The sequence below is a fragment of the Prinia subflava genome, chromosome 20 (genome assembly GCF_021018805.1).
Source record: "Prinia subflava isolate CZ2003 ecotype Zambia chromosome 20, Cam_Psub_1.2, whole genome shotgun sequence".
NCBI classification, from domain to species: domain Eukaryota; kingdom Metazoa; phylum Chordata; class Aves; order Passeriformes; family Cisticolidae; genus Prinia; species Prinia subflava.
The window spans coordinates 2,631,953-2,657,944 of record NC_086266.1 but is presented as its reverse complement, the minus strand read 5'-3'; the positions used below and the strand labels follow the sequence as shown (position 1 = coordinate 2,657,944).

At 41.2% G+C, this 25,992-nt stretch overlaps 1 protein-coding gene across 2 annotated transcripts in view; it reads left to right on the top strand.

Annotated features, from left to right (window-relative positions):
• Positions 1-25,992, top strand: part of AFF2 (ALF transcription elongation factor 2) — a 307,896-nt gene that overhangs the window by 256,337 nt on the left and 25,567 nt on the right. The window contains exons 10-16 of one of the 2 annotated variants that reach the window (XM_063416555.1): positions 11,702-11,861; positions 12,908-13,927; positions 16,023-16,147; positions 19,335-19,569; positions 21,402-21,541; positions 22,085-22,148; positions 25,399-25,535. In XM_063416555.1, coding sequence (XP_063272625.1) covers positions 11,702-11,861; positions 12,908-13,927; positions 16,023-16,147; positions 19,335-19,569; positions 21,402-21,541; positions 22,085-22,148; positions 25,399-25,535 — 1,881 coding nt within the window. Of the gene's footprint in view, positions 1-11,698; positions 11,862-12,907; positions 13,928-16,022; positions 16,148-19,334; positions 19,570-21,401; positions 21,542-22,084; positions 22,149-25,398; positions 25,536-25,992 lie in introns of both variants that reach the window. The other variant, XM_063416554.1, reaches the window with a different exon arrangement.

Sequence of the window (25,992 nt, the reverse complement as noted above, 5' to 3'; positions counted from 1 at the left end):
AAAACAGCTGGCAGTGCCTTATAATTTGCCTGCTGTTTGCATGTATTTCTTTCCTTCTAAACTTACATTCAAGATGGGCTTGAACCCAAACCCCAGATATGCAGTGTGAGTTGTCTGCACTCAGGAGCCAAGTGTGGGATCCTGAGTCCATCTGTAACCTAGACGTTAAGCGATGTTTTATGAATTCAGACTCAAAAATAACAGCCTCTCCACTTCAAAACTCGCAAGTAGAGCTTTCAGCTTCAAAACTTTGCCCATGTCAAACTCGCATTGACAGTCTGTTGGTGCAGGGATCCAGCCTGACTGTGGTGGGAGGAACATGCTGCCACACTACGTTTTCTCTCAGCAGTCTCTGCACAGATCACTTAGAAAAACATTTAGGGATGTGGCTTCACTTAAAAAGCAAAAGAGGAAACAAAGCAGTGAATAGATGCTGAACTATTGAAGGCATCATCTGAATTTACTGACTGGCATTGTAGGTTTTGATCTGCAAAAAAAAAAAGAGGGATCAGCCAAGCCGTGTTATTACTGCACAAGATCCAGCTTAGTACTGATCTGAAATTCAGGGTGAGCTTTTTTAGCCCTGGCCCAGAGTGTCTTAAAATAAGCCTTTATTTTCAAGGATGAAGCACTGATGGTGTTCACCTCAGACCTTGCTGGTTGTGCTCAGCCTTGGACCATTTGTGTTACCATTGCTGCAGCAGCACTGCCCTTCATTAACGTAGCTCTGTTTCCTGTGATATCCCAAATACTGCAGGTAGAATTCGAGAGGGTGGGGTATTTTTTAAGTGTAATGCTGAAAATAAGTCACAACTTCTCCACTTCCCTGCTGGTAGAGTGACATCTCGCTACTGATTTTTGTCATTAACAAGCAAAAAAGTTTCATGTAATCAGTCACCTCCATGCACACTAGAACATTAAGAGATTGAGGGTGTCTAGGCAGATGTGTGAAGGAGACATTTGCACCTCACTAAGGGAATGATTATCAAGTGGAAAACAATAAAAAGTGCAGGAGAGCTTGAACTTTGCCTGTTTAGTCTGTATCCATGAGGGGGTTGGGTTTTTCTGACCTTTGCTTGTTGGCAGACCTTCAACAAATCATTGCTGATACAATAACCCTTTTTGAGTCTGGGGAAAATGGATGGTGGTAATGTTGAAAAGTCCATTTCTGGTCACTCAGGAACATAAATGTCCAGAAAGAAAGCATCTTAGGTGGAAGGTTTTTAAGAAAAAAATAATATAACTAATCCTAAAGGTCTAAATCATTGTGTCCATATTTTTCAGCACTCCCTGGACAAAACCCACTTTATGCTCAGGATTATGGTCACTCTTTTGGGGTCATTCTCTTGGGAAATGCAGTGTTTGCCCACTCCCAGGCAGATGTTTAGTGCCTCTGCCAGGCAGCCCAGTTTCTCAGCCTGTGCTAAGAAAGCAGGCAGTGTGACACTTCAGGAAGGCATCCAGTGCTAATTCTGGCAGTCCCAGTTACTCTTTCCTGTCTGAAGGAAAGCTGGCTCCAAACTTGTCCCCATCCTGCACACAGGCAGTGCAATCCTGTGTTTGCAGTGTTTTGACTTGGCTCCCACAGAGTCAAGTGGTGCTGAGCACCCCCAGCTCCCTCTGGCACACGTGGAGCTCTGTTTGCCCACAAATCCCAGCAAGGAAGTGCAGAAGCTATCAGGATCTTCCTTTTATTTTGGGGTTGATGTAAAAGGCTGAAAGGAAAGATTTTCAGCCAGATAGGGTTACAGAATTAAAGATTCTCTGTTTCCTTTTGCTGTCATTCAAAATAACAAGCATAGAAAATTCTGTTTAAAATAGATGAGCCTTTTTGACTTAAAGGGTTTTTGTGTCAAAGATTTAAGATTTAAACATGACAGTGATAGTATTAGGCAAAGTATGAGAGCAGATACTTGTAGCAACTGTCATTTTTTTTCTGACTGTTTATTAATGGTCTTTTGTGATTTATAGTGAATGTTGTGAAGGATCTTCAGGTCCATTTATCACTCAGAGAAGCACCTTTTTTTCCTTAATACCTATGGATGTCATAATTAAGGGTGGATGCTGCTTAATGATTTAGCTCTGTTCTTAACATTAGATCCTTCAAGATGATATTTAATCCTAAGTAGATTTGATACCTTTTTCTAAGTCTATAAAGCAAAGTATTATGTAACTGTCTAAAATCAGCAGCATTAAAAGGAGATCATATTAAACATAAATATACAGAAGGTTAAGATTTTCACTCCAAATGGAGCTTTTTACCCCATTTTAAAATGAATCGTGAGGAAGACACCTTTCAGCATCCAGCTTTATTAATATTTTATTAGACAGCTTTCTCCTTGTTCAAAAAACAAGTCATGTGTGCTGAAGTACATCTTTATATCCGTGAAAGGCTCTGGTGGTGTGCCATAAATTCATCATGTGCCTTTAGGAATACTTCTTTAAAAACTATTGCAGAGTAATTGCCCATTATTAATAATGATGATTCCTTTTTACTGTTATGGCAGTAGCAGTGAAACAAAGTGTCTACTTGTGGTTTTCCTGAGTGCCTGTGTACTTCTGTGGTCCCTGTTATTACAAATTCAATCTGACGAACGTAAATACGCTGGGAGTCTCACAATACTGCCTGTATTAATAACGGGGGAAAGTGCCAGGAATTCAATTATTTTGCCCATTCAATCCCAGGGAGATTGAACCAGTATTCTGAAGTGTGGGGCTGGTTCTGTAACCACAGGGCTGTCTCTCTTTACAGAGGTGCAGCAGTATCTCCATAGATAAATTATTTTTTCCTCAGTACATGCCTGTGACCCACCATGGCTCTAGCACCAATCCTGCTGTTTCATGCTTTCCACAATGCATGGAGATTGCCACCTGTGAGCAGGTGAAGCTCATTTAGTAGAATATTACCCAATTTATTCTGATTATCCTCAGTTTTTATCTCTGCCCCTTTCTGTGTTGCTTGTTTTACTCATCGTGCTCCTGACAATAACTGCAGTTGGAGCAATCTTGGTTTTTTTCTAAACAAGGACAGCTTTAACATCCTGCAACAGGCATTTTTCCCTCCTCTGGCTTGTGTTCCCAATTCCTCCCCTTTGCTCTGGTCTGACACTGGTTGTACAGCTGATCTGCTCCCAAGGGATTCCCCTGGAGAGGAAATCCTCCCGTGGTTTCATGAGCTCATGTTGGGACACTTGCTCAGTGCTCAGGTGTGAAGGACTTTGTGTGTGCCATAAAGCTTTGGAAAATCAGGATATGCCTTTTGGCACCTCTTCAAGCTCAGAGGGGTTGTTTTTACATGGAGAGAGAAAAAAAAATCCCCGACTTTCTAGTGTTTTCTTACTGCTTGGTGGCTCAGCATAGTAAAATTAGCTTTCCTCAGATAACAGATGAGACTGGAAACGCTGAGGAGGTGTCATGTGGACCCATCTGCACCAGTGTGGTTTGGTCCCAGAGCCTGCAGTTCTCTTCCCACTGGGCTCTGCAAGCTGGATTCTGTTTTCAGTCAGAACTGAAGCAGAACTGAGTTAGGATGAGAAGAGCAGTTCATTTAGAACATTACATGCCCAAGTTTCTGCCATACATGAATGAGAAAAAAACACATTTTGCTTTTTAGAGGTTCACTTTGGATGGGTTTTTTCCATGACCACACTTGGACTTTCTGCTGTAGTAAATAAAATCAAAGTGTAAAATAACTGACTCCTCAAAAAACATTTTATGTTCACTTGAAATTGTGAACTGTAGAGGGGCCAATGTGTGCTTCTGCACTTCCACAGAAGATGGCAAAGTGTACTGAAAGATGCAGAACTCCAGGATTCCCTTTGCAGAAAATAAAGAAGTTTCTATGTATCAATCTTCATATCTAGCTTGATTCAGTGGGGCAATATTGATATAATAAAGTGGTTCCATTTATATCAAACGAGGCCCTTTGGAGTCTCACAGTAAGAGGGAGTATTCTTGTTCTTCCAGATGCCAGGCAAATAGGAGCACATCAGGGCACAGTACAAATAATGCTCTCTGACACTTGAATCTATTCACTAAAATATTGTACTTCAAAAAGCCTGCATACATTGCATTCCCTGAATAATATCATGCTCACAAAATTGTTTCTAAACTCCGAGGTGAGCAGAGTGATGCACGCAGGAATCATGGATACAATATTGCTTTTAATATGCAAAATCCCCTTCTCTTGCACATCAAGTGTGTATAACAGCGCTGTGATATTGGAAGGAGAGTGATTACCATACCAATAGTTCAGCAAGTATTTTTTTAAGTGCACCATTAGAGATGTGGCATTAAAATTCCTCCTCTTCTGTTTGCTTTTTTTATAATGTCATCGTTTCATAGGTTACACCTGTTACTTATGGCAGGTGTGGTGGAGTCAGAATTTACTGAAGCCCAGGAATAAAAACTGGGAAAGAGTCAGAACAGAACAGTAGAAACAGTGCCATGGTTAAAGTCATATTGCAGATGTATATACACAGTTCCACCTAGGATTTGTGGCTAATGTAATTCTTTATTGGAAGGCTTTGACCTTGTTACGGATTCTTGGCAGCTTTTTCCCACTCTATTCATTACTAATGCAAGCTGTCAATCACTTTAGTTCTGCTTTGACATAGATTGTGGCTCATAGGAGTTAGCTCTGTCATTCTTTTTATTTCTTTCATCTTTACTATCCCTTTTTATGGTCTTTAAAGCTGGAAGTATAAAAGGGTTATATGTATATGAAAAAAGTCTGTTTCAGTAACTCTATCAACCTTGTTATAAACAGTCTTTGATTAAAACAGGTACTTTTGAACACAGTAAAATGAGACTGTGGCTTTTTACATACAACATCTTGTAAATTACCCTCCCCCTCAAAATAAATCAGAGCTCCTGCTTGCATTACAGTGCTCAGGACTGATACAGGCAGATCAGCTGCCACATCCTGAATAACAGATTAGAGAGGTTTTCCCTTTCCATGTGTTTTGACATGAGAGAGCCATCATAAATGATGTCTTACTACACGTGCTAATGTTAGCTGAAGCAACAATTTCCACACCTTATTTCATTTCATTGACCTGGGTGCTGATTAATATTTTAAAAGCCTTGATACACGTTTTCAGTTCCTGTGTCAACCCGATCTTTGAAAGTTCAGATTTGAATCCTACCAGCCTGATGTTAAATAATTTAATACTAACCAATGGAAAGGCAGTGAACAAATCATCCAGAGCAATCCTTTTCTTTAAAAAGCAATCTAAGGCAGGCGTATATAAGTTTGAAGATAAAAATATGAACAATTCATTATTTTAAAAAATGGCAGCTCCCTTTCAAATTAGAAGAGAGTATTACTTCCTGATAATGGTGTAAGAATAGAAGAGAAATAAAACTTCGTTATTGAACAGTTATGGTATTAAATTCTGACACTACATATTAATCTGCTAGGTGCTGCACTATTATTATCTGCAAGAATAATGAAACAGCCTTTTTTATGCAGAATTCAGTGAATCCAGCAACTCCAAGTAATGACCAGCAGGTTTGCAGTTTTTCTGTAGAAATATTTCCAAAGGAGAGATTGGGCTGGCTTCTGAACAACCGGACAGGGTTTGTTCCTCTGTCTCTTCCAATAAAATGTGGGGACAACAGCAGTATCCAAATAAGAGCAAGAGTCTGCTCTGGTAGATGCTGCAGTGTGGTTGAGGGCACAAAAGTCTTGCTCAGAGCTGGGCGCCCAATTTTCAGTGCCCTGTGCAATCAGACCCTTTGTTCTCAGGAATTTGCATTTTAAATAGACGAGCCAGATTAAGGACAGGCCACACAGCCTCCCTTTCACTCAGCAGGAACTGATGTGCAGACGTGTTTTCTTCTCAGACAAAAAGCAAAATTCTTCTCAGTCCCAATCTGGTGCCTCAACAGGAAGATCAAGCACTCTGTCAAGTCTGTAGTCAGTTTTCCAGCACAGACCTTGCCCTTTCCAGATTTCATTGGCTGAATTTTCCCTAAATATAGGCTTGTGCAGTAAAACAACCTTTGCAGAGTGCTGCTTCTAATGGAAATACTTGGCCAACGTGCATTTACTGTTGACTCACTGGTCAGTTCCCATCCACAATTTGCCCACCAACGCTCTGCTTTCTCTAAGTTTACATTTTGGTTTCTGAGTAGAGCAGTGAAACAAGTGGCCAATTCATCATTACCCTAAAAAGGAAGGGTTAGAATGAATAAACCTATTGTTGGAGAGCACCAGATTCTCCTCACAGCAATTAACACAACTACATGTAATTGGGAAAAGATTCAGGGAGATAGCTAAGGACTTGTTAGAAGTTTTGTTCCTTGATGAGTTTTGCTGCTGTTTCTTATTATCTCTTACCTATTTACAGACTCAAGAGCTGTGAGCTCTACCTAGCAAGCTAGAGAAGGGAAGTAAAATGGAATACCTCTAACTCTTTCCAGGATTATTTAAGTGATAATCACCCAATAATGGGATGATACCTATATTATTTATACTTTTGATCCAGTAATGACCCCCCAAGGCCTGCAATGCAGACCTTTTTCATGCAATTACAGAAAACCACCTTAACCCATGAAGAAGAAGATGAAGAAGACGGCCCAGACAATGCCCAAAGTCCTCTATCTTGACTCACATATATTACTATATGCTAAAATCTTAAATCTAAGTTTTTCACTCTGTGAGATCACACAATACAGTTCAGACTACACACCCACAACCCCAGTGCCATCACTCAGTCTCGGGAGCCTGTCCCAAGACCTCAAATGAAATGTGGTGCTTGCTTGAGGGTCAGCACCTTTTAGCCCAGAAATCCCGAAATTTTCAGCCTCCAGGGTTGCAGCAGGTCCCTTCCCCTGCAGAGTGGGTGTCACTGCAGGGCTCTCATCTCCACAGCACAGGAGGAGCTCCTGGGGACAGGGGTGAGCAGCCTCTGCTCCATCTGGCCGGAGTCCTGGGGCTCTCCTGATGGGTCATTTCACATCTTTGCTCCCAGCCTGGTCGGGGCTCTGGGTCAGGGCAGAGCCCTGCAGGACTCAGCTCAAGTGCTGAGCACAGGGCTTGGAAAACGAGGAGAACAAACCTAAATGGAGGGGAAAACTGATGTTTCTATTAGCTGCAGAGAGGCCTTGCACTTAGAGAATGTGACAGGGCCACACTGAGCATGAGGATGACTGCAATACCTCTGCTGTTTGCTTTGTGTGTTTGCTCTGCGAGCTCTTTGGCCCAAGGACTGTGCCTCATCATGTATTTACACAGATCCAGCACAGCGGGTCACTGCTCTCAGGAGGGGCCTCCAATCTCAAGTGATAATAATGAACTGGCTTTCTTCTAAGTGTTATTTACCCAAACAATGCTGTGTTCCATCGTGCAGCATTGTTTTTATTAATTTTTTGGTTTTCAGTTCACATGAAGTAAAAACGTTGTCCACCCAAACACTGAGGGACAATATGAGTGCTCATCTCCTGCTGGGAAATAAAAATTCAATAGTTTCAAATATCAGTCCTTCCTGCCCCCTTTAGTCACTTTGAGGACTTGTGTCTGATGATAAAATGCTCTAAATCCATTTTAAACCTTGTCTGGACTGGCATTCCTTGTCTGGATCTTAGCAACATAACAAAGCTTGCTTTGACAGTTTCTTCAAGAGGCAAGCCCCAGTTCATGTGGTTGAAACTCATGTGAGGAAGCCCAGTTTATTTGTATAACAGCTGCTTGAATTGCAGAATCTAGCTCAACATCTTTCAAAACATGTTTGAACTTCGAATCTGCAGAAATGTCTGGAAAAGAGTGCAAAGCAAGTATTTTTGAACTAAGAGATGCATTTTATTTAATGAAAAAAAACCACAAATGGCAATCCAGGATATCTACTAAACTTATTTTATTGGAAGCGAAGACTTATTTTTTATGCACTTTTTTTAATGCATTTTTTGTTTGTTTGTGAAATGTCTGTAAACCCTTTTCTTCTCTGCTGAACTGCGTTGTAAGAAGTTGATTGTGCTCGTAGCTATGTACAAGATCTATCTTTAGTATGGTGAGATGCTGGGAAAGGCATTTTGGGTCTTATCTGATTGTTTTGCAGAGCATACACAGTTGCTCTCAGCCCAAAGTACATGATGAAAATGAATGCTTCTATTTTAGTAATGAGGATCAGCAATGATGCCTTCAGCATGAGACTGCCCGGTGTGGCCAAGGCATAATTTTATTATCCCAGATGAAAGACAAATATGACCTCATTGTGTTTTGTATGAAAAACATCATTTTGAGCCTGTCTGGTTCCTGCATGCTTGCTGAGCTGTGTTACTCAGTAATGTTTGGCACACAGTAGCTTTTTCTGAGGCTGGTGTGCAGAAAGAAAGAAAACCAGGCCGGGTTGGAGCTGCTCTCTATTTCCATGGTTTTATTCCTGCCCTTTGAGTCCTTTGTCAGGCAGTTGCAGTCTGCTCAGCAATGACTCCTGTTATTTTGTGAGCACATCCCAGCTACAGTGTGAATCCCAGAGTGCTGGGAGAGGTAAAAGTTGTGTTTAAGGGCAGGAAAGGTCTGGCTGAGGCACTGCCTTTCCCTTCTTTGATCTAATATAAGAGGTGTTATTCTTTACATCAGTTGTCTTAATGAGAGCAGAGCGTGTCCTTAGGCAGATGTGCACAGATGTGTGTGCAGCCCCACACACACCCCTCTGTGTGGAGGTTGCCTGGGCACAAACAACTCCAGAGAAGCTCTCAGATTTATGGGAAAAGTTGTTTTTAAGTTAAAACTTCAGTCTTCTGATCATGCCATAAGTAACACCTTTTTTTCAAGGCTGGTGCTTCATTCTGGCATTGTAGAATGGGATTGCCGTGTTTGCCTCCTCAGTCTGGGAATCCTTGTGGTGTTTTCTATTTCATTCTTCTTGGAACTATTTGCAATGAAATACAAAAGCTCAGTTTTCATCTACTAATAGTGTTTTCCAAGTAGAAAATATAAGATATAAAACTACTAGATATTGATGAGAAAGGCAAACACCCCTACAAACACATTTCCTTTTTCTCCACTTTCCTGTTTCCTTGTTTACTGAAAAAAAAAGCATGAAAAATGTGTTTTCTTACGCTTTCTTGAGCTTAACTGAAAAGGAGGGATAAAAGAAGAAATACAAACGGTTTTCAAAAATAATTATATTAAATACAAAATGTAAGATCCCTTTTAATACATCAGTGGTTAGTTTTCCATAATACTTCTGGAAATGCCTATATTTTTTCATCATCTTTTCTTTGAATTGCCTTTTACATCCAGGTGAAATTTTCCGAGTAGCTCTACTTGAGTGAGTTGAGTAAGGACAGGGCTAGAAGAATTAAAAAAAAAATAAAAAAGTGTATGGACTTAATGAGCAACAAAGTTAGTGATCTGTAGCAATTACCCAAGTGAGTAATTTTGTTTCATTAATGCACCCTAAAGCACCAAGCTGTTTTGTCAATGGGCGCTGCAGGGCCATTGCAAGGCTCAAAGAGACAGTTTTGTTACCAACCGCGGGGTAAGCGATAGGTTTTACCAACAAGGAGGGAGAGAAAGTGGCTCAGTGTAAGAAGAAAATTAAAGTCCATCTATTATTGTCACAGAAGCCAATGGCAATGCTTGTAAAGATTCTAGCAGAGCAGGGTCACACATCAGTTTGTCCTGGCTTTTCCTTTTTTGTATTTTTTTTTTCCTGGCTTTTTCAGTTTCTTGGTTACTGTTTGTTTGTTTTTTGTTTTTTGGGGTTTTTTTTAAGAGGGCATTGTGATGCACAGAGCATTTTGGTTTGAAAGGGGAAGGAAAGCTTACACCTAGTTGAATCCTTCTTGGAGGAAAATAGAAAAGCAGATAGAAACAGAGGCAAAGCTGTTTTAGACCTCGTAGGCATCTCTGGATCACTCAATATGGGGCACACACAGTGTATGATATATTAAGGTGAAGTATTGAATATCCATAAAGGCGCACTAGCAAATGGTGTCAATTTTCAAACACTTTGCTTTGTCAGCTTCACAAATTTAAAATCAATCATCAAAAAGTCCCTGTATAGATCAGCTGAAGAGACATATAACCTTATGGTTATCTCCCTGGCCAAAAAAAAAAAAAAAAAAAGTTGAAATTAAAGATGAGTTTATGAAGACTCAGACTGGCAGAATTCTGTAGTGCTAAAAGCTGGGGTCATCTGACCTCTCAGATTAGAAACAAATGTGAGAAGAAACAATGACAGTGCACTGCTAATAAATACATCTTGGAGGACAGTTGAACACACAGAAAAATAGATTTCACAGAGAAGCTTATTTTCAGCATGAATGCTGTTTTCTCACTGCATTATCATAAATATGAGAGGGAAAAAAGCTATAAATAAAAAATTCTCAGGCACTCCCTGGAGACTTGTCAAAAGTACATAGTTTTTGTACACTGCAGTGTAAAAGTATTCATTAAAATTAATTTTTAAAATGTCCTGTCCAATATAAGTTGCCTGATGTCCTTCCTTTGATCATAAATTATAAATGAACTGGCAAAAAATGAAGAAACCATGATTCCATAAATGAATTATTTAAGTGTGATTGTTAGTTTTTGCAATCATCAGCCTAATAAGCTCGGGCTTGTGACACTGAAGTGTTTCTTACTGGAGGGTGATGATGATGGTAATGTTATTAACTTAACCAATGTGTCCTGTGAGTCATTCACCCAACCACCTCCTGTGGTGGCACCATGGTGGCACAGCCCTGGAGCTCTCTGGAGCTCTACAAATCCATTTCCCACAGGAGATGATGATGGTAGTGTTATTAAACATAATCAGTGTGTCCCGTGGGTCACTAACCCAACCAAGCTGCTCTGGTGGCACCATGGTGGCACAGCCCTGGAGCTCTCTGGAGAGTGATGATAATGATGATGATAGCGTTATTAACATAATTAATGTGTCCCATGGGTCACTAACCCATCCAGCTCCTGTGGTGGTACCACAGTGGCATAGCCCTGGAGCTCTCTGGAGGGTGATGATGATGATGGTAATGTTATTTCCATGAAATCCATTTCCCACAGCAGATGATGATGGTAGTGTTATTAACATAACCAATGTGTCCTGTGAGTCACTCACCCAACCAGCTCCTGTGGTGGCACCATGGTGGCACAGCCCTGGAGCTCTCTGGAGAGTGATGATGATGATGGTAGTGTTATTAACATAATCAATGTGTCCCATGGGTCACTAACCCAACCAGCTCCACTGGTGGCACCATGGTGGCACAGCCCTGGAGCTCTCTGGAGCTCTACAAATCCATTTCCCACAGGAGATGATGATGGTAGTGTTATTAACATAATCAATGTGTCCCATGGGTCACTAACCCATCCAGCTCCTGTGGTGGCACCACAGTGGCACAGCTCCTGGAGCTCTCTGGAGGGTGATGATGATGATGGTACTGATACCAACATAATCAATGTGTCCCATGGGTCACTAACCCAACTAAGCTCCTCTGTTGGCACCATGGTGGCACAGCCCTGGAGCACTCTGGAGGGTGATAATGATGATGATAGTGTTATTAACATAATTAATGTGTCCCATGGGTCACTAACCCAACCAGCTCCTGTGGTGGCACCACAGTGGCACAGCCCTGGAGCTCTCGTGGGTCTGCACTGCAGGACAGGGAGGTGACACTGAGGACACTCAGTGTGAGTGGGCTCTGGTGGCTTGCCAGGAGCCAGGAGCCCACTGCCAGCGGCTCTTTCCCCCAGCAGCCTGCCGGTGCCGGGGGCACACGCCGCTGGCTTGGCCCACTCCAGCGGCGGCTCCGGCAGCTCCAGCGAGTCCGAGAGCAGCTCCGAGTCCGACTCCGACAGCGAGAGCAGCTCCAGCGACAGCGAGTGCAACGAGGAGTCCCGCAGTGCCACGCCGGAGGTGAGGCCCCAGCGCAGGCCACTGTCCTTCCTGCTGCCACCCCCGCTCTGTGACCCACACCTGTGGGTCTGCTGTGGCAGTGGGGAGCACAGCCTGATGGTAAAAGACACCGAATAGCGCGGTTGAAGAATGAGGGAAGGGACCTCTATCAGCCTAAGCCCTGGATGGTTTATTTCCAGTGGGATAAGAAATCCAAAAAAATGAACTTCCAGGGGTTTATAAATGGGGGGGTGTACAATGGGAGGAGCATGGAAAACAGCCAATCATAATAGAAAAGGGTGGAGTGTGAGGGTAAACTGACACAAACCAGAGCAAATCAGGGTGCCCTGGGGGAGGGAATGTGGTGGAGGAACCAATAGAGGATCGAGCTCTGGGGAAGCTTCTGGAACTTGGGAGGGATTGACAGGCAGAGGGAGGAGGGAATTTGGGATTGACAAGGAAGAAGGGGAGGAGGAACTCTGGGAGAAACCAACCAAAGAAATATAAAAGGGAGGCCAGGACAATCCACCCATCCACGGTGCTCGCTGCCACAAGGCCCCTCTCAGCTCTCCCCAGAGGGGGAGGCGTGGAGGAGAACAAAGCCCCGCTCCCTGTTTAGGGGCGTGTTGGTTTTTGTGCTCTTTGATGCTTTTGGCTTCTTTTCCCTGGGCCATTTGACATGTGTGACCCACATACTCGTTCTAGCATTTGGAAGAATCTTTCTGGCCTACATTTGGGTTGCTTTAAAGAAATATTTAGATTTTTGCTGGTAGCTAGAGAAGATTTTATTGACACAGCATTCAGCTGGGACTAAGGAAAGGCAACATGACAAAGCTATCTCTTCAGGGACTAGCTAAACTTTTTAGTTGTATTAAATTTCTCCAGGGCCACATTGTAAACCAGATAAGGAAGCCTAATTAACCATAAATACTCCATAAATACTCCCATAAAACTAGCAGTCACCACTAGTTGACTGAAATAAAAGGGTACATCAAAAAAGTTCTCTTTTAAATCAAAAAGCATTGCTTCTGTCTGAGATTTGTTCCTTGTCATCCTTCAATCTGCAGCCCGAACCCCCCTCCACAAACAAATGGCAGCTGGACAAGTGGCTAAATAAGGTGAACCCCCACAACAAGACCATCATCAACAACCAAAATGAGCCTCACAGCGAGAGCAGCTCCCAGCCCCAGAGCAACCAGCAGGCTGAAGGGCCAAACAAAGGGAAGCTCAGCAGCAGCCTGCCCCCGACCGATCCCAAAGAGCGGGCGATCCTCAGTCCCATCCGAGAGAAAGCCAAACCACGGGTTGCCCAGAAAACCCCAGAGGCAAAAAGCTCCAAGCAGAAGTCACCAGCTCATAATGAGCCAACTTCACAAAGGACTACTGGGAAAAAGCAACCCAAAAAGGTAGAAAGGACTTCCAGTGTAGAAGAGTATAACTGGCCCAAACCAAATAATACCAGCAACACTCCCAAAGAAAAAGACACACAGGAACCCCCCGAGCAGCCAAAGGTTCGAACTAAAGCAGCAGTTGGGAAGACAGCTCCAAGGAAAGAACCACGAACTAGCACAGGTCTCACTTCAGAGAAGAAAAAGTACAGAGGCCCCAGCAAAATTGTCCCCAAGTCCCGGGAGTTCATAGAAACGGATTCATCTACTTCTGACTCAAACACTGACCAGGAGGAGAGCCTGCAGGCCAAGGTGCTGCCAGCCTGCACGGGCTCTGGCAGTGGGGTCAAAGTGAAGGACTCTGGCAGTAACATCCTCAGCGTAAGTAGCTTAACCAGCAATGGCAGCAACACTTCCATTGACCAGACCAGCAATGACCTGGAGGAGCAGCTCTTTTCTCCTATCCCAATCGTACAAAATGAACTTCTGTCCCCACTGAGAGAATATGAAGAACTCAAATCTCTGTGGGTGAAAATAGACCTTAGTTTACTCTCCAGGATACCTGGACAGGAAACTTTTGAGACCACGTCTGTGAAAAGTGAACCGAGAGAGGCAAATGTGAAACACAGGCGGCCATCTCGAGAGTCCCCGACCCCAGCAGCTGAAAAACCCTCCACAAAATCCAAAAGGAAACACAAGGTAAGTAATTTTCATTGTTTAAAGGAAAATACTCGTGTTTCTGAGCAGCCTGGAGCTCAGGACCAGAGGCAGTGATTCCTCACTGCACCTGCAGCTGGGCTGTGGGGAGGCATCACAGCACTGAGGCTTTAGTGGTTTTACAAATAACAGACATTTACAAGTGCACTACAAATTAAGATCAGAAACTAGGAAAAAGCAAACCCCAGCTGACAAAATCAATAAGCAATGTATTTTTTGAGATTTTTCTTACAAGCTTTTTCACTGTATTTGCTGGCTCACCTATTAGTTTCCAGTGTTCTGTAACCTGCAGAAAGTGAGGATTTCATATTAGAACAGTTTCAGCCATACTCAGAAAATGTGACTTCTGTTGAGAAGGGAGGGGTTTATTGTCTGCAGAATTAAGGTGTTTTCACCACTGGTTTAAACAGGTTTCATCAAAGTCAGTGGAATGGTGCTTGCTTATGCTCCTGGTGAATTTAATTTTTATATTGTTTTGTGGTATGAACAAATATGATTCATAGAAATATAATTTACTTAACTAGCTGCTTTCTCTGCACAGCTACCTGAAGAAACAAATATATTTTGACTGAAGGCATTATGTTTTATCATGTGTTTCATGTTATTTATGCCCAAGGGTGTCCTACCTTGTGGGATATGGCATTGCACTTCAAACTAAATGTGCTTTCAGAAAAGAAACTGAGGTTTTATATCCTAAATGAATTTTTGTAGTCAGTTTTTCCAGCTGAAATGCCTGTACTCTGGTCTGCCTGTGAAAAGTCATCAGAGTGTATTTTTTTATGCCCCGAATTTTATAAAACATTGTGAATATGACTTTAGCTGTCTGTTTTAGTGGGCTTCTTGGAATCCTAAGTTTAAGGAGTCCAGTGGTACGAGAGAATTAATGCAAGACAAAGACAGACAATGCCAGGCAGACACAGGGTCTACAACCCTGCCTAAATGAGTCACTGCACTGGCTCCTTCCCTGTTGAGTTAAGTGAAAATAATCACATGAGTAAACTCAGCAGGTTTTTATTCAATTTATATTCTAGCTGCACACTACAGAGATGCAAGAAGGAGGGAGAAAAAAAGAGGAGAGGGATGTATGAATGTCCATACTTATATATGTCTAAGTACACCAGGGTGCATATTTAATTATACCAAAAATAATTCTTGCTGGGTACCTTAATGGAGTGTCTGTATCATGGAGAAGGAATTTTGACTAAAACATTAGTATTGGCAACTCAAGTGAGAGCCCCCAGGGAAGAAAAAAAATAAGGGGGGGGTGTTATATGAAAGTTAGAACCTCATTATTTCCTTATCTGAGGCTTTGAATCAGAAAGTAACAAAATGAAGAATCTTGTTCTGGGCCTCCAGCTAACACAAGCTGGACTCTGAACCAGCCCCTTCAGTTGCAGTGTGATTGTTCACTGCTACCCAAGGGGAAACAAGCCAATTACGATGACTTAAGGGTACACCAAGAGTTAAAGCAGGGTAGGGAGAGATAATTTGTGTTTCTAAACCGTGCTATTAAAAGATTTATTTTAGCCATCTACTAGTGGGCTAGAAGACTGATATGAAGGTTCCAGTGACAGAGCAATAATCAGCTTTGCTTGTATCATCCGAGTTCAGGCACAAAAGTCATGCATCAGGGAGTCTTCCAAAGCAAATTTCAAACGAGCTTTTGCTGTTAATGACTACCCCAGCTCAGTCCTCTACTCCTAGTCCTGTGAGGAATACTTACTCAGAGATGTTTTCCCATCAACTTCTATTAGGTCATTGAGGAAAAGCTATTTACTCGAATAAGGTTTGGTGCTATCAAGTCATTGCATCTAAATTATTAATTAAATTCCAGTGCACTACAGAAGATAACTTTAGCACAAGAGACATTTTGCTTCCTAATTATGTCACTTGTTATATAACTTCATGTCCTGTGTTTGGAGCACGTTTAGCCCTGATTTCAGCTGACTTTCACCTCTCTTAGTATTTTAACTGCTATAAAGGAAATACCCTGAGACTCCACAGGTCCTGTGGATGGCCTACAAGTGAAGTTGTGCATAGATGCTGGGTCTTTTATGCTCTACCATTTTTGTTAAAGCAGACAGAAAGCCTGGATACCTTTGTTGAAAGCAAGAAGCAGCGCCTGGAGGAGCCCCCAGCTTCCTGTCTGCTCCCACCTTGTATCTCTCCAATACCGAACCACAGAATAACCAGCACTAAAGAGTAAGTGCATTTTTGACATCACATCCTTGGGGGTTTTCACAGTACTGCTCTGTAAATGTCTTTGCTGTAGGGTCAGATAAGTGACACAGCATTGTGAGGAAGGGAATCCAAATGGTTTTGGAGGAGATTCATTCCTCCTCCTGATGGCCTGCAGGATTTCAGAATGCTGCCACAATCCTGGAGGGCTCCTCAACCTCCTTTCAGTGTTCTTTCCTGCCTCTGTTACCTTGAACCTCTGTGGACAGAGAATCCTGCTAAAAGTGGGATCCATTTGATTGCCTGGAATTAATTTTTTTAAATCATTTCTATAACAGTTCTCAGTTTTATTGAACAAAATTGTGAAATTGCCTCTTTGTTTTACAAAATTATTGAACAAAATTGTGAAATTTGCCTCTTTGTGTGTACAGCAGTGCCAGCTATGACCATCCCAAATGTCTCAGATGTGTGCTATAATGCTTGGGCAAACAGGTGCCACATAAATAATGATTCTGATTTTAGAGTCACAAGATTAACATTCTATAAAGATCCAAAGAGTCCAATTCCCTTTTGTTACCAAATTTTTTTTTTACAATTTTGAGATAAGGTCCCTCTTTCTGCTTTGCACTAGGATAAGCAAAGAATCAAAATCACAGTGTGCTTCTGGAAACAATTTGAGGATAATATAGCTAAATTTAAAGTTCAAAAATAAGTTATGAACTACCACACTGATTTTAAAGTCCTTAAAGAAGGTTGAGCATCATTTTATTCATTTTGGTGTCAATATGGAGTAGCTTCAGTCTGTGAACTAGCCCCTCCTTCAGCCCCTGAGAAAATCAGAGCTGGAGTCTGGAAAATGAAGATGAATTGAAAGTTACAGTGGGATCAGTAACATGTTGCACATTTGATAAACATCATGATGGGTGTTGCCTGATTGTTGTTGCTAGAAATACAATGAGCAGAGATATATTGCAAAGGGAATCAAGGATTATCCATCCCCAACACCTCCACAATCCATTAAAAAAAATCTTTTCTATTCTTGTCACCATCAGGCCCTAAGGATCCACCCCCAACCTGATGTTTCTTAATTTCAGCTTGTTTTCCAGGTCGTTAATTTGATTCCTCGGAGCTTTCAGCCCTTTGTATTCTCTCTTAAAACATAATTGTGTCCATCAATAGTTATTTCCAGATGCTAGGGGTTTTTCTCTCATTTGCCTGAAGTTTTGAAACAAAATTTTCTGACTTCTTTTCCACCTCACTGAGACCTGGATCACACTGCCTTTGTTACTAGTTTTTCTTGAGTTTGCTTGAAGAAAATGCAATTTTTTTTTTTTTGATTCAGGTTTTCAGTTCAGATTTTCAACTCCCAGAGACATGCAACTGAATACAGATCAGTGTATCTCCCAAAAGATCAGGGAGATGGATGAGAGTGGCTGGAAATTCTCCCTTCTTCAGGCAATGGCCTCTTGCTGCCTCTTAGCTTGCTTGCTTGCTGCCCTAAAAGAAACCAGGCTGGAAAAAAAAATAAAATAAAATAAAAGGAAAAAAAAAAAAAATAAAAGGGAAAAAAAAAAAAAAAGAAAAGAAAAAAAAAGGCAGATGGGGAAGCTTCTCCTTCTTTGATAATTGGCCATTTTTAGACACAAAAGATTAAACCCTGCAGCCACAAGGCCATCAGTTCTGCTTGTAGTTTTTCCATGCACTTTTATTGTGTTTCTCCCTAGATTTTAAATATATTTTAACTAACAATCATGTCAGCAAATTAAACCATTGAGTCTCAGTAATTATTGCAATAAATTCATTCAAAATTAGCGATTCCTGCAATCAAAGACCAGTTTCTTAGGCCATTAACAGCCCAAAGCAAAGTGACAATCTGGTTAACTGCTGGTAACAACCTATTTCATGGAGGTTATTGTTAACATAAATGCTTTAGTGTAAATCTGAGGGAGGTAACATTGCTAAATAAATTATCAGCTTAAGTCCTGCAAAAACTTACAGGATTAAGTGGGCAAGGGGAAGAAAATTAAAAAAAAAAAAAAAAAAAAAAAAAAGACAATTAAAACTGTATTGTGAAACTGCAGAAGAGGCCAGACTGAAATGAGAGCCCCTAAATGAGAAGTAAGGAAACCTGGGTTGCCTTCTCCTCTTTCCCAGGTTATTTGAGGGAAAGTAGATCAATAACTCCTGACACTGACTGAAAGTGGGAACAAAACATAAATTCTTGTTGACTTAATTTGTTATTGAAATTTTAGTCAATAATCATGAAAAGTAAATGATCATGTAGTGCAATATGAGATGTCTAACAAAAGATTAAAATTCAGGTTATCTTCATTGACTGAGCTGGGACAGTACCTGAAATAAAAATCTATGAGGAGATTAACATGTTAAGCAGTCAGTGAGGTGTTGGGTTTGGTTTTTCCTTTTTTGATGAATTTGAGTGGTGAAAGGTCTTAGCAGGGGTTTTTTTTCCTGGTTTTACTGTGCATCTCAGCTGCCATTGCTAGCCAGCTAACAATTTCTGTACATAAAACAGACAATAGATTATCATGTTACTTGAGCTTTCATGTCAAAACCACATTCATTTTCTGAATCACGTTCAATTCATCAACCAATATTTGCTCAAGGGCTTTTGCCAGCTACAATGTATCATTTTAATATATTGTTGAACATCGGTTTTATTCTAGAGGTTAAATAATTATTATCTTGTTATTGTTATGGTTATCATTTTGTAGCTGTTATAAATTCTATTTTTGGTTCATATGCTGCCATGTGCTGTTTGGGTTTTTTTGCTAAGGCTGCTTATGTGAGCACTAATCCACCTCTTAAAAAGATGCTTAATGTTAAACACATAAATAGTCATACTTGATGTCAAAGGAACTAACCCTATGCATAAAACTTTCCAGCACTTTGCTGAGTCAGAACCTCTATGACCTCTCAAATGAAGACTGACTCAAATTAGCATTTAAATTGGGTGCAATTTGTACTAATGCACTGCAAGTTGTCCTCCAAAGCAGAAGGTTTCTGCAGTCACTGGAAAGGCAGAGGCAGCTCTTGTGTTTTACTGCTGTCCCCTTGTGCCTCCCCACGGAGGGCAGGGGCTGCAGGACACACCGGAGGGCAGAGCTGGCTCCGTGCTAAATAAAATTTACATTGTGCTGTGGAGAATTAACCAATATTCTTGAAGTGCAACTGGTTTTCCTCTGTGTCCCAGGAGCAGCAGCAGCTCGGTGAAGAAGGTGACCAAGAAAAGAGAAGAGAAGCTGTTCCCTCCTCCCTTGTCCCCTCTCTTGGATGACCCTGTGCACCGGCGGCACAGCGGTGACAGCAGCTCCTTCGGCCAGGAGCCTGCTGCCACAAACACCTCCCAGCCCAGCAGCTCTTCCTCCTCCGCTTCTAAACACAGAAAGAATGAAAATAAATCCTCCTCTAACCCCAAAGGAATCTGTGTAAGTGACCAGCCTCGGTTGGTGGCAGTGAACAAGATAAAGTGAAATTAATTCAGCGTCGTTCTGTTGGATATATATTATTTTTTTTCCCCACACAGTATATATTTCTAAATGCTTATGTAGCCCCACTCAGGGAGAGAGGATCTTTGCAGAGCCAGGCATAAACAGCTCTTGCAAGTTCCATTTTTAGGTCAGCACGAGGCATCTGCTTGGCAATGTCTGAAGCACCTGGACCATGAGGAGCCTTTGCAACCATCAACCAGCTGCAATTAGTCCCTTCACTCTACAACAATCACATTTTGAAAATAAAAACTTCCAGAATATCACCTGAATACCCCAAATTCTCAGCCAAAATTAAGCACTGTAAGCATACTGAATATTGTGGCCTAAACTAAACAAACAACAATATAACAAAAAAAAATCCTGCCCATAGTACACTCAGCATGTTAATAACCTCTCTCAGGTTTGCAGGCTCACAACAGTAAGGTTTATTTACACTTAATCTTCATTAATTATGTGTAAGCTTTTACACAATTTGTAAACAGGGTTCTTTACCCCCAGAAAAATGTCACACTGTTAGGAACATCTCCCCATCAGTGGTTCTCACACAGACAGTTCTTTGTTGCTTGCTTTTCACCAGATTAAGGAAGGGGATTTTTTTCTGAAAATACATGAAAAACAGCCAAAACTGCATAGCAAAATCATTAAAACAACGTCAAATTTCACGTTAGTTTGTCATCCTCTTTTTAGGTTAAACAGAGAAACTCAAGGTTTTAGCCCAATTTAGAAAACAGTCGTTCCTCTAGAGTTTCAAACCCATCCTTACTTTACAGTATCAAACTGTATCTAAGTCAAAATTAAAAGACAAGAAGAAAATTCTGCCACAGAAAAGGCCATGCATAGCCCCATTTTTCACAGTTCACCACTTGAGAGAGGTTGTTACCCTGCACTGTAATAGTAAAAACTCACGAGTTGCATTGGATTGCAGGTGACAAATCACTTCACCTTATTCATTCATCCCTGTTGCTTTCTGATATCATTGTGTCACTTCAAGCTGCGCCAGTAATACACACGCCTTCAACTGAAATCAGTGCCAAAATGAACTGCATATGTCAGCAAATAAACAGTGCTATGTAAACAGCAGGGCTTCTTCCTCTCATCCTCTAGGCAGATTTATCCTTGGTTAATCTATTATCTTGATACATGAAATATTTTTTCCCCTAGAATATGTTAGACTTCTTTCCCTAGTTCATTGGTTCATCTGTAATTGAATTTATTTGATTGGGGACCAAGCTTGCAAGTTGCAATTGTCCGATTTAAAATCTTCTGTTATGCTTCTGGTTTTAATAATTGCAAAGTCACAACTGACTTTTGCTTTCCATTCTTCTTGCTGTAGCAAGAGTGAGGAAATCGTTCCCTGCTGAAATCCAAGCAGACACTTCAGCCACATTAATAGTTAGCTGCTAGTAATATAGAAAAAAAGATTATATTAGTGAAGGAAGTTGAGTTTAGATACAGCCCTGGCCCATTGGATCTCCCCACCCTTGCTTTGACCAGTGTCTCTTGTCTGTGCACTGAAAATTTACACCTAAAAGTAAATTACAGAGTGCAGGTGAGAGCTCAGAATTAGTCATACTCCCTAATTAATCGATCAGGCTGGTGTCACAGAGAAGGGCAGGGCGGTTTGGTGAGGTGACATGAAGGCAGGTGGGCTCTTTGTGCCTCAGCCTTTGGTTTGTTGGGAGGGTTTTTGGCAGGGAGGGTGGATGTGGGCACTGACATTGTTGGAAGGTGTTTATTTGAGCTATCAGTAACATCCCTGTGTGTCCTAGGAGGAGGAATCTCACAGCACTCCCACAGCCAACGCTCTCCTTGACACCAGCCACCTAGAGCCAGAGCTCTGGTCTGCAATGCCAATGCTCTCCAACGGGAACGCCGAGCCCAGAAGACCCAAAATAACATTTGATGATGTGTAAGTTTTATTGGCTTTGTGATTGGGATTCTGGTGTGAGCAGAGGTCCCAGTGAAAGGGAATATCTTTGATTACAGTGCTGGCATTGGGTACCTGTGTGGATAGTGCTGCACAAAGGCACACACAGTTTTAATCTTGGCAAATGAACTGTTGTCACTGATTAATGAAGATTCTGTTGATAAATGTTTTTAGATCATGAATGTTGGTTCACGGTAATTCTTCTTCATTTTTTTTTTTTATTTTAGCTCCTCTAATGGAAACTTCTTATACTTAATTAGTTTAAAATATTTTTCCTTTCCCTCTGTTCAGCACACATTAATAGGTCCTTTGGGCAGCCAGTTTCTACAGCTACTTACTTTACATTCTGGTCACCCATCATATCTCTATACAGCAGCTTCAGATTGATATCAGGCTATGATTTAAAGAGATAAGTGGGCATATTTGTCAAAATTCTTCTTTAAAGCAGTCAGCATTTTTTTTCAAACAACATTTTTCCAACTATATGAAAGCAAAGACTTGAATTAATTGATTTTGTCTCTCCAGGCTTCACAATGCAGATTATTACATGCAAGAGGCTAAGAAGCTGAAGCATAAAGCAGATGCACTGGTAGGTTATCACAGGTTTTTGTCTCCTTCCACTGTGGAACTCAGTGTTAAAAAATGGATATTATTGTACAAGATCTAAAGATCAGACCAAGAGGAACTCTGCTATTGACTAAACTGTGTTTCAGTTTGTTCTCCATAAACACACTGTGCACAAACCCTGAACACCATTCCTAACTTTTAAGTGCTTGTTCCCCCTCAAAAAATCTACTTACAATAGCTGGTGTTTCTTCCAAGAGAGAGCAACAACCATGCTGTTTATGAAGTATGTAATATGGTTTTATGAAAGTTGATGTGTATTTGAAATTTGTTTTTCCTATTCATTTTGAGCCTGAAACAGAAGTGTTGAAATATTGCATAGCAGAAAGACAGGCAAATCACCCCACACCCCATTATCATGTGGTAAAACTGTTTGATATTTCTAATCCAATTGTTTGAAATCTGAAACAATTCATTTTTATGTACTACATTCATTTTTTATTGCATGGTTTTAGGCTGATAAAGAAAGTCACAACACACTTATTCCCAAAAAAATCTGGCAGTGACATAGTTCAGTGCTGGGAAAGCTTTTTTCCTTGCTTTACCCTCGATGAAATTCCAGTAAGATTGGCCTAATTTTGCCAATTGTTTTGATTTTGATAAAACTTCATAATCTGAAAGATTGTACTCTACCATGGTTTGTTCTATACAAGCTACTGCCAGTTCAGAAATGTCCTTAATAAAAGTTTGCTTTGTAGAAAGGGACTTTTCTCCTGTGTGTTACATAGGGTGCAGAACAGTGGCTGGTTCAGGAAGACTTAGTGGAACTTGATTCCTCTACTTAATTTAACTAAGATGTCTAAAATGGGGTGTGGCAATCCACTTTTCCCCTCAAAGAACTGGCTGATTATTCACCTCTCAACTTTATTATAATTTCTGGAGGTTTTGCACGTGTGTTCTGTCATTACACATTAGAGCTTTTATGCTTAGAAATTTAAAAAATAATAAATAAACCAACGATGACACGCTGTGTTTTTAAAAAACAAACTAGCCAAGCAAAAAACTCTCTCCCTGTGCTGTCAGCGAGCTGAAGGAGAGCTGACATTTCGAGCTGTCTGCCTCAGCTCTCCAGGCTCCCTTTTGGCTTGGGGCACAGTGTTTCCAAGTGTGTTTTCGGTGGGTTCAGGGGTTTGGCTCCTGTTACGAGTGTCAGCCAGGTGACAGTCACCCCTGCCAGCGTGCCCACTGACAGGAGGTGGCCTCACAGCTTTTCCAGCCAGCCACAGCCTGGCATCTGCAGGTCACCTCCCACAGCTGGGTGACCTTTGAGCAAAGCACACACGGCGCTGGCACGGGGCTACCTGAGTGTTCACAGGCTCAGGCTGCCGTCATCCCCACACCCTCTCAATTCACCTCCCTGTGCAGCCACAGCTCTGACAAGGTGCTCACCTCCTCCCCTGCCCGTGCCTGCAGGAGCAGGGCTGTTTCTCCAGCAGCACTGAGAGGAGCAGGCACAGCACATCCCACCCTGCCTGCCACAGGCAGTTTGACAACCCCACGTGAGGCCATCCGCTGTGACCAACCTGTTGGCAGACATAAATATCCATGAACAGAGTATCTCCTTTTTCCTTCTGCCATTTAGATCTCAAACTTTTTTATTTTTTTTTTCTTTCCTTTCCCACCCAGTGCAGCTGCAGGCAAATAATCTCCATGTAACACATTTGGTGTGCAATCCCGTGGTGTTACTTGTCCTATGGAAACAATTGCTGCTGGTTACTGGTGCTGACATGACAGAGCACAGGCAGCATTGAAAGATGTGTTGCAGTGGCTGGGAAGATAATGCATGTGACCTCAAAATGTGTCAGCAAATGTTAATGAGATTTGTGGCAGCGGCGTTCCTGGGCTTGTAGAGAAAATAGATTTCTGGGGAAGGGCAGGACGTTTTGTGTCTTACGGGAGCGACCCCGTGGAAACCTCTCCTTGTCGGGGCTGCAGCAGGGATCAGCTCATTTGGGTGGGCTGCTGCAGTGGCAACTGCCTCTGCCATATGGAAGAGATCTCAGAGACCTCCCTGTGTTCCTGTCTGAGATGTGATGGGCTGGAATAATTCCACCTACTCTGGAGAATGGGATCCCATTCCTGGCTCAAACTCCGTGTCTCTACTAAATCTGCTTGCAGCCAGATTATTTTTTTTTTCCTGTACCACAAAAAGTCATCTTTGGAAGGCTTTTTGTCCTCCAAAATGAACAGAAATTTTTTTCAAAGTGAAAAAAGGAATTTGAAGACTATACTGAGAGGCAGCCACTGGAATAGAGAGAGAGCAGTGAGAAACATTTCCCTTTTTCTGATCATTCAGTTAATACCTGCCAATTATACAAAGGCTTTGTACATAATCAATGCACAAGAGCACTAATTGAAATTAAAGGTGGGCAGAGAGAACTAGTTAAAGAGCCACAAAGACAAGTATCCTTTTATCTTAGGCCAATAATAAATGTTATGCTTAATATGTTAGAATACACTTCTGTTTTGTGAATGGAAACATAATCAGGTGCATCAAAAATATTTTGATAGAGACATAGAAAGGCATTTTTAAATTATTTAAAGTATATTGGATCTCCTATATCAAATGCCACATTAGTAGAATTCTTATATTCAGCTATCAAAAACTGAAAATGTTAAATACTATTATAAAGTGCATACTATAAAAATGTCATATATAATATTCATTACACATAAAAAAAGAAATCAGTATGTCTAAGTCAGTTTAATCACAACCATTATGAGGGCTAAAACCTTTTGCAATAAAATCCTAGTAAAATGAAATATTAAGCAGTGCTATATTGTCTCCTTTTTTTATCCTGCGCTTTTATTCATCATATAAGTGATGAGATTCTCTTTTTTTTTTGACCAACAGTTAACACAGAATGTGACATCAGCCAAATGGCACGGGGTTGTCACTTAACCCTTGCATGGTGACATTCAAACTTAGTCCATCTGTCAAGGAGCAGTATGGGTGTGCACAAACCTGCTGAGTGTCCTTTCTTGCCTCTGTAAATCCCTGATGTCAGTGGGCACACACTGATTTTCCTCTGATTTTCCTACCCTGAAAAGATTTGGTAAAAACACAGTCCCTGCCTTAATTACTGTGTAAATTCCTTCTTAACTACCAGCACCGCTTTGCTTTCATCCTAAAGCTGGCGTTGCTTTGTAGAATAATCTGCCTAGCTACAAATCAAAGCTGGAGGGTTTTCTTGACAGTGTCATTCCCATTTCAGCTGGAGAAGTTCGGGAAAGCAGTGAATTATGCTGATGCTGCCCTCTCCTTCATCGAGTGCGGGAACGCCATGGAGCGAGATCCATTAGAAGCTAAATCTCCATACACCATGTACTCAGAGACTGTGGAACTCATCAGGTTAATGTCCTTTCTGTGATCGTTTTCATCATCTCATTTCAGTCATAATTAGAACCTGCTATGTTTTAAAAAATACCATTTCGACGTATTAATGATTTGTCCAAGGCATCTTCATCTCAGAAGTCATCATAATTAGTTCTTGCCATTTTATTAATGTCATGGAAAATTTATAATTGATGGACACTGCTTTTATAAATTATCCCCTTTAGAGGTTATAATGTGAGTGTTATAATTTGCAATATTCATAAAATTAAAATTGAAATGTAGTGGGTGGAAGTAAAGTATAGTAATTTCACTGTTTGGCAATGACACTTGTCTTTTAAAAGGTGTAGTTTTATAATTCAAAACATTAAAGGGAGTCTATCAGGATTTCTATTACAAACCCTGGTTTTAGAGGTTTATAACTTGGCTGTTAAAAAAGAGAAAAGCTGAAACTTGGGATATAAGATCACAGCCA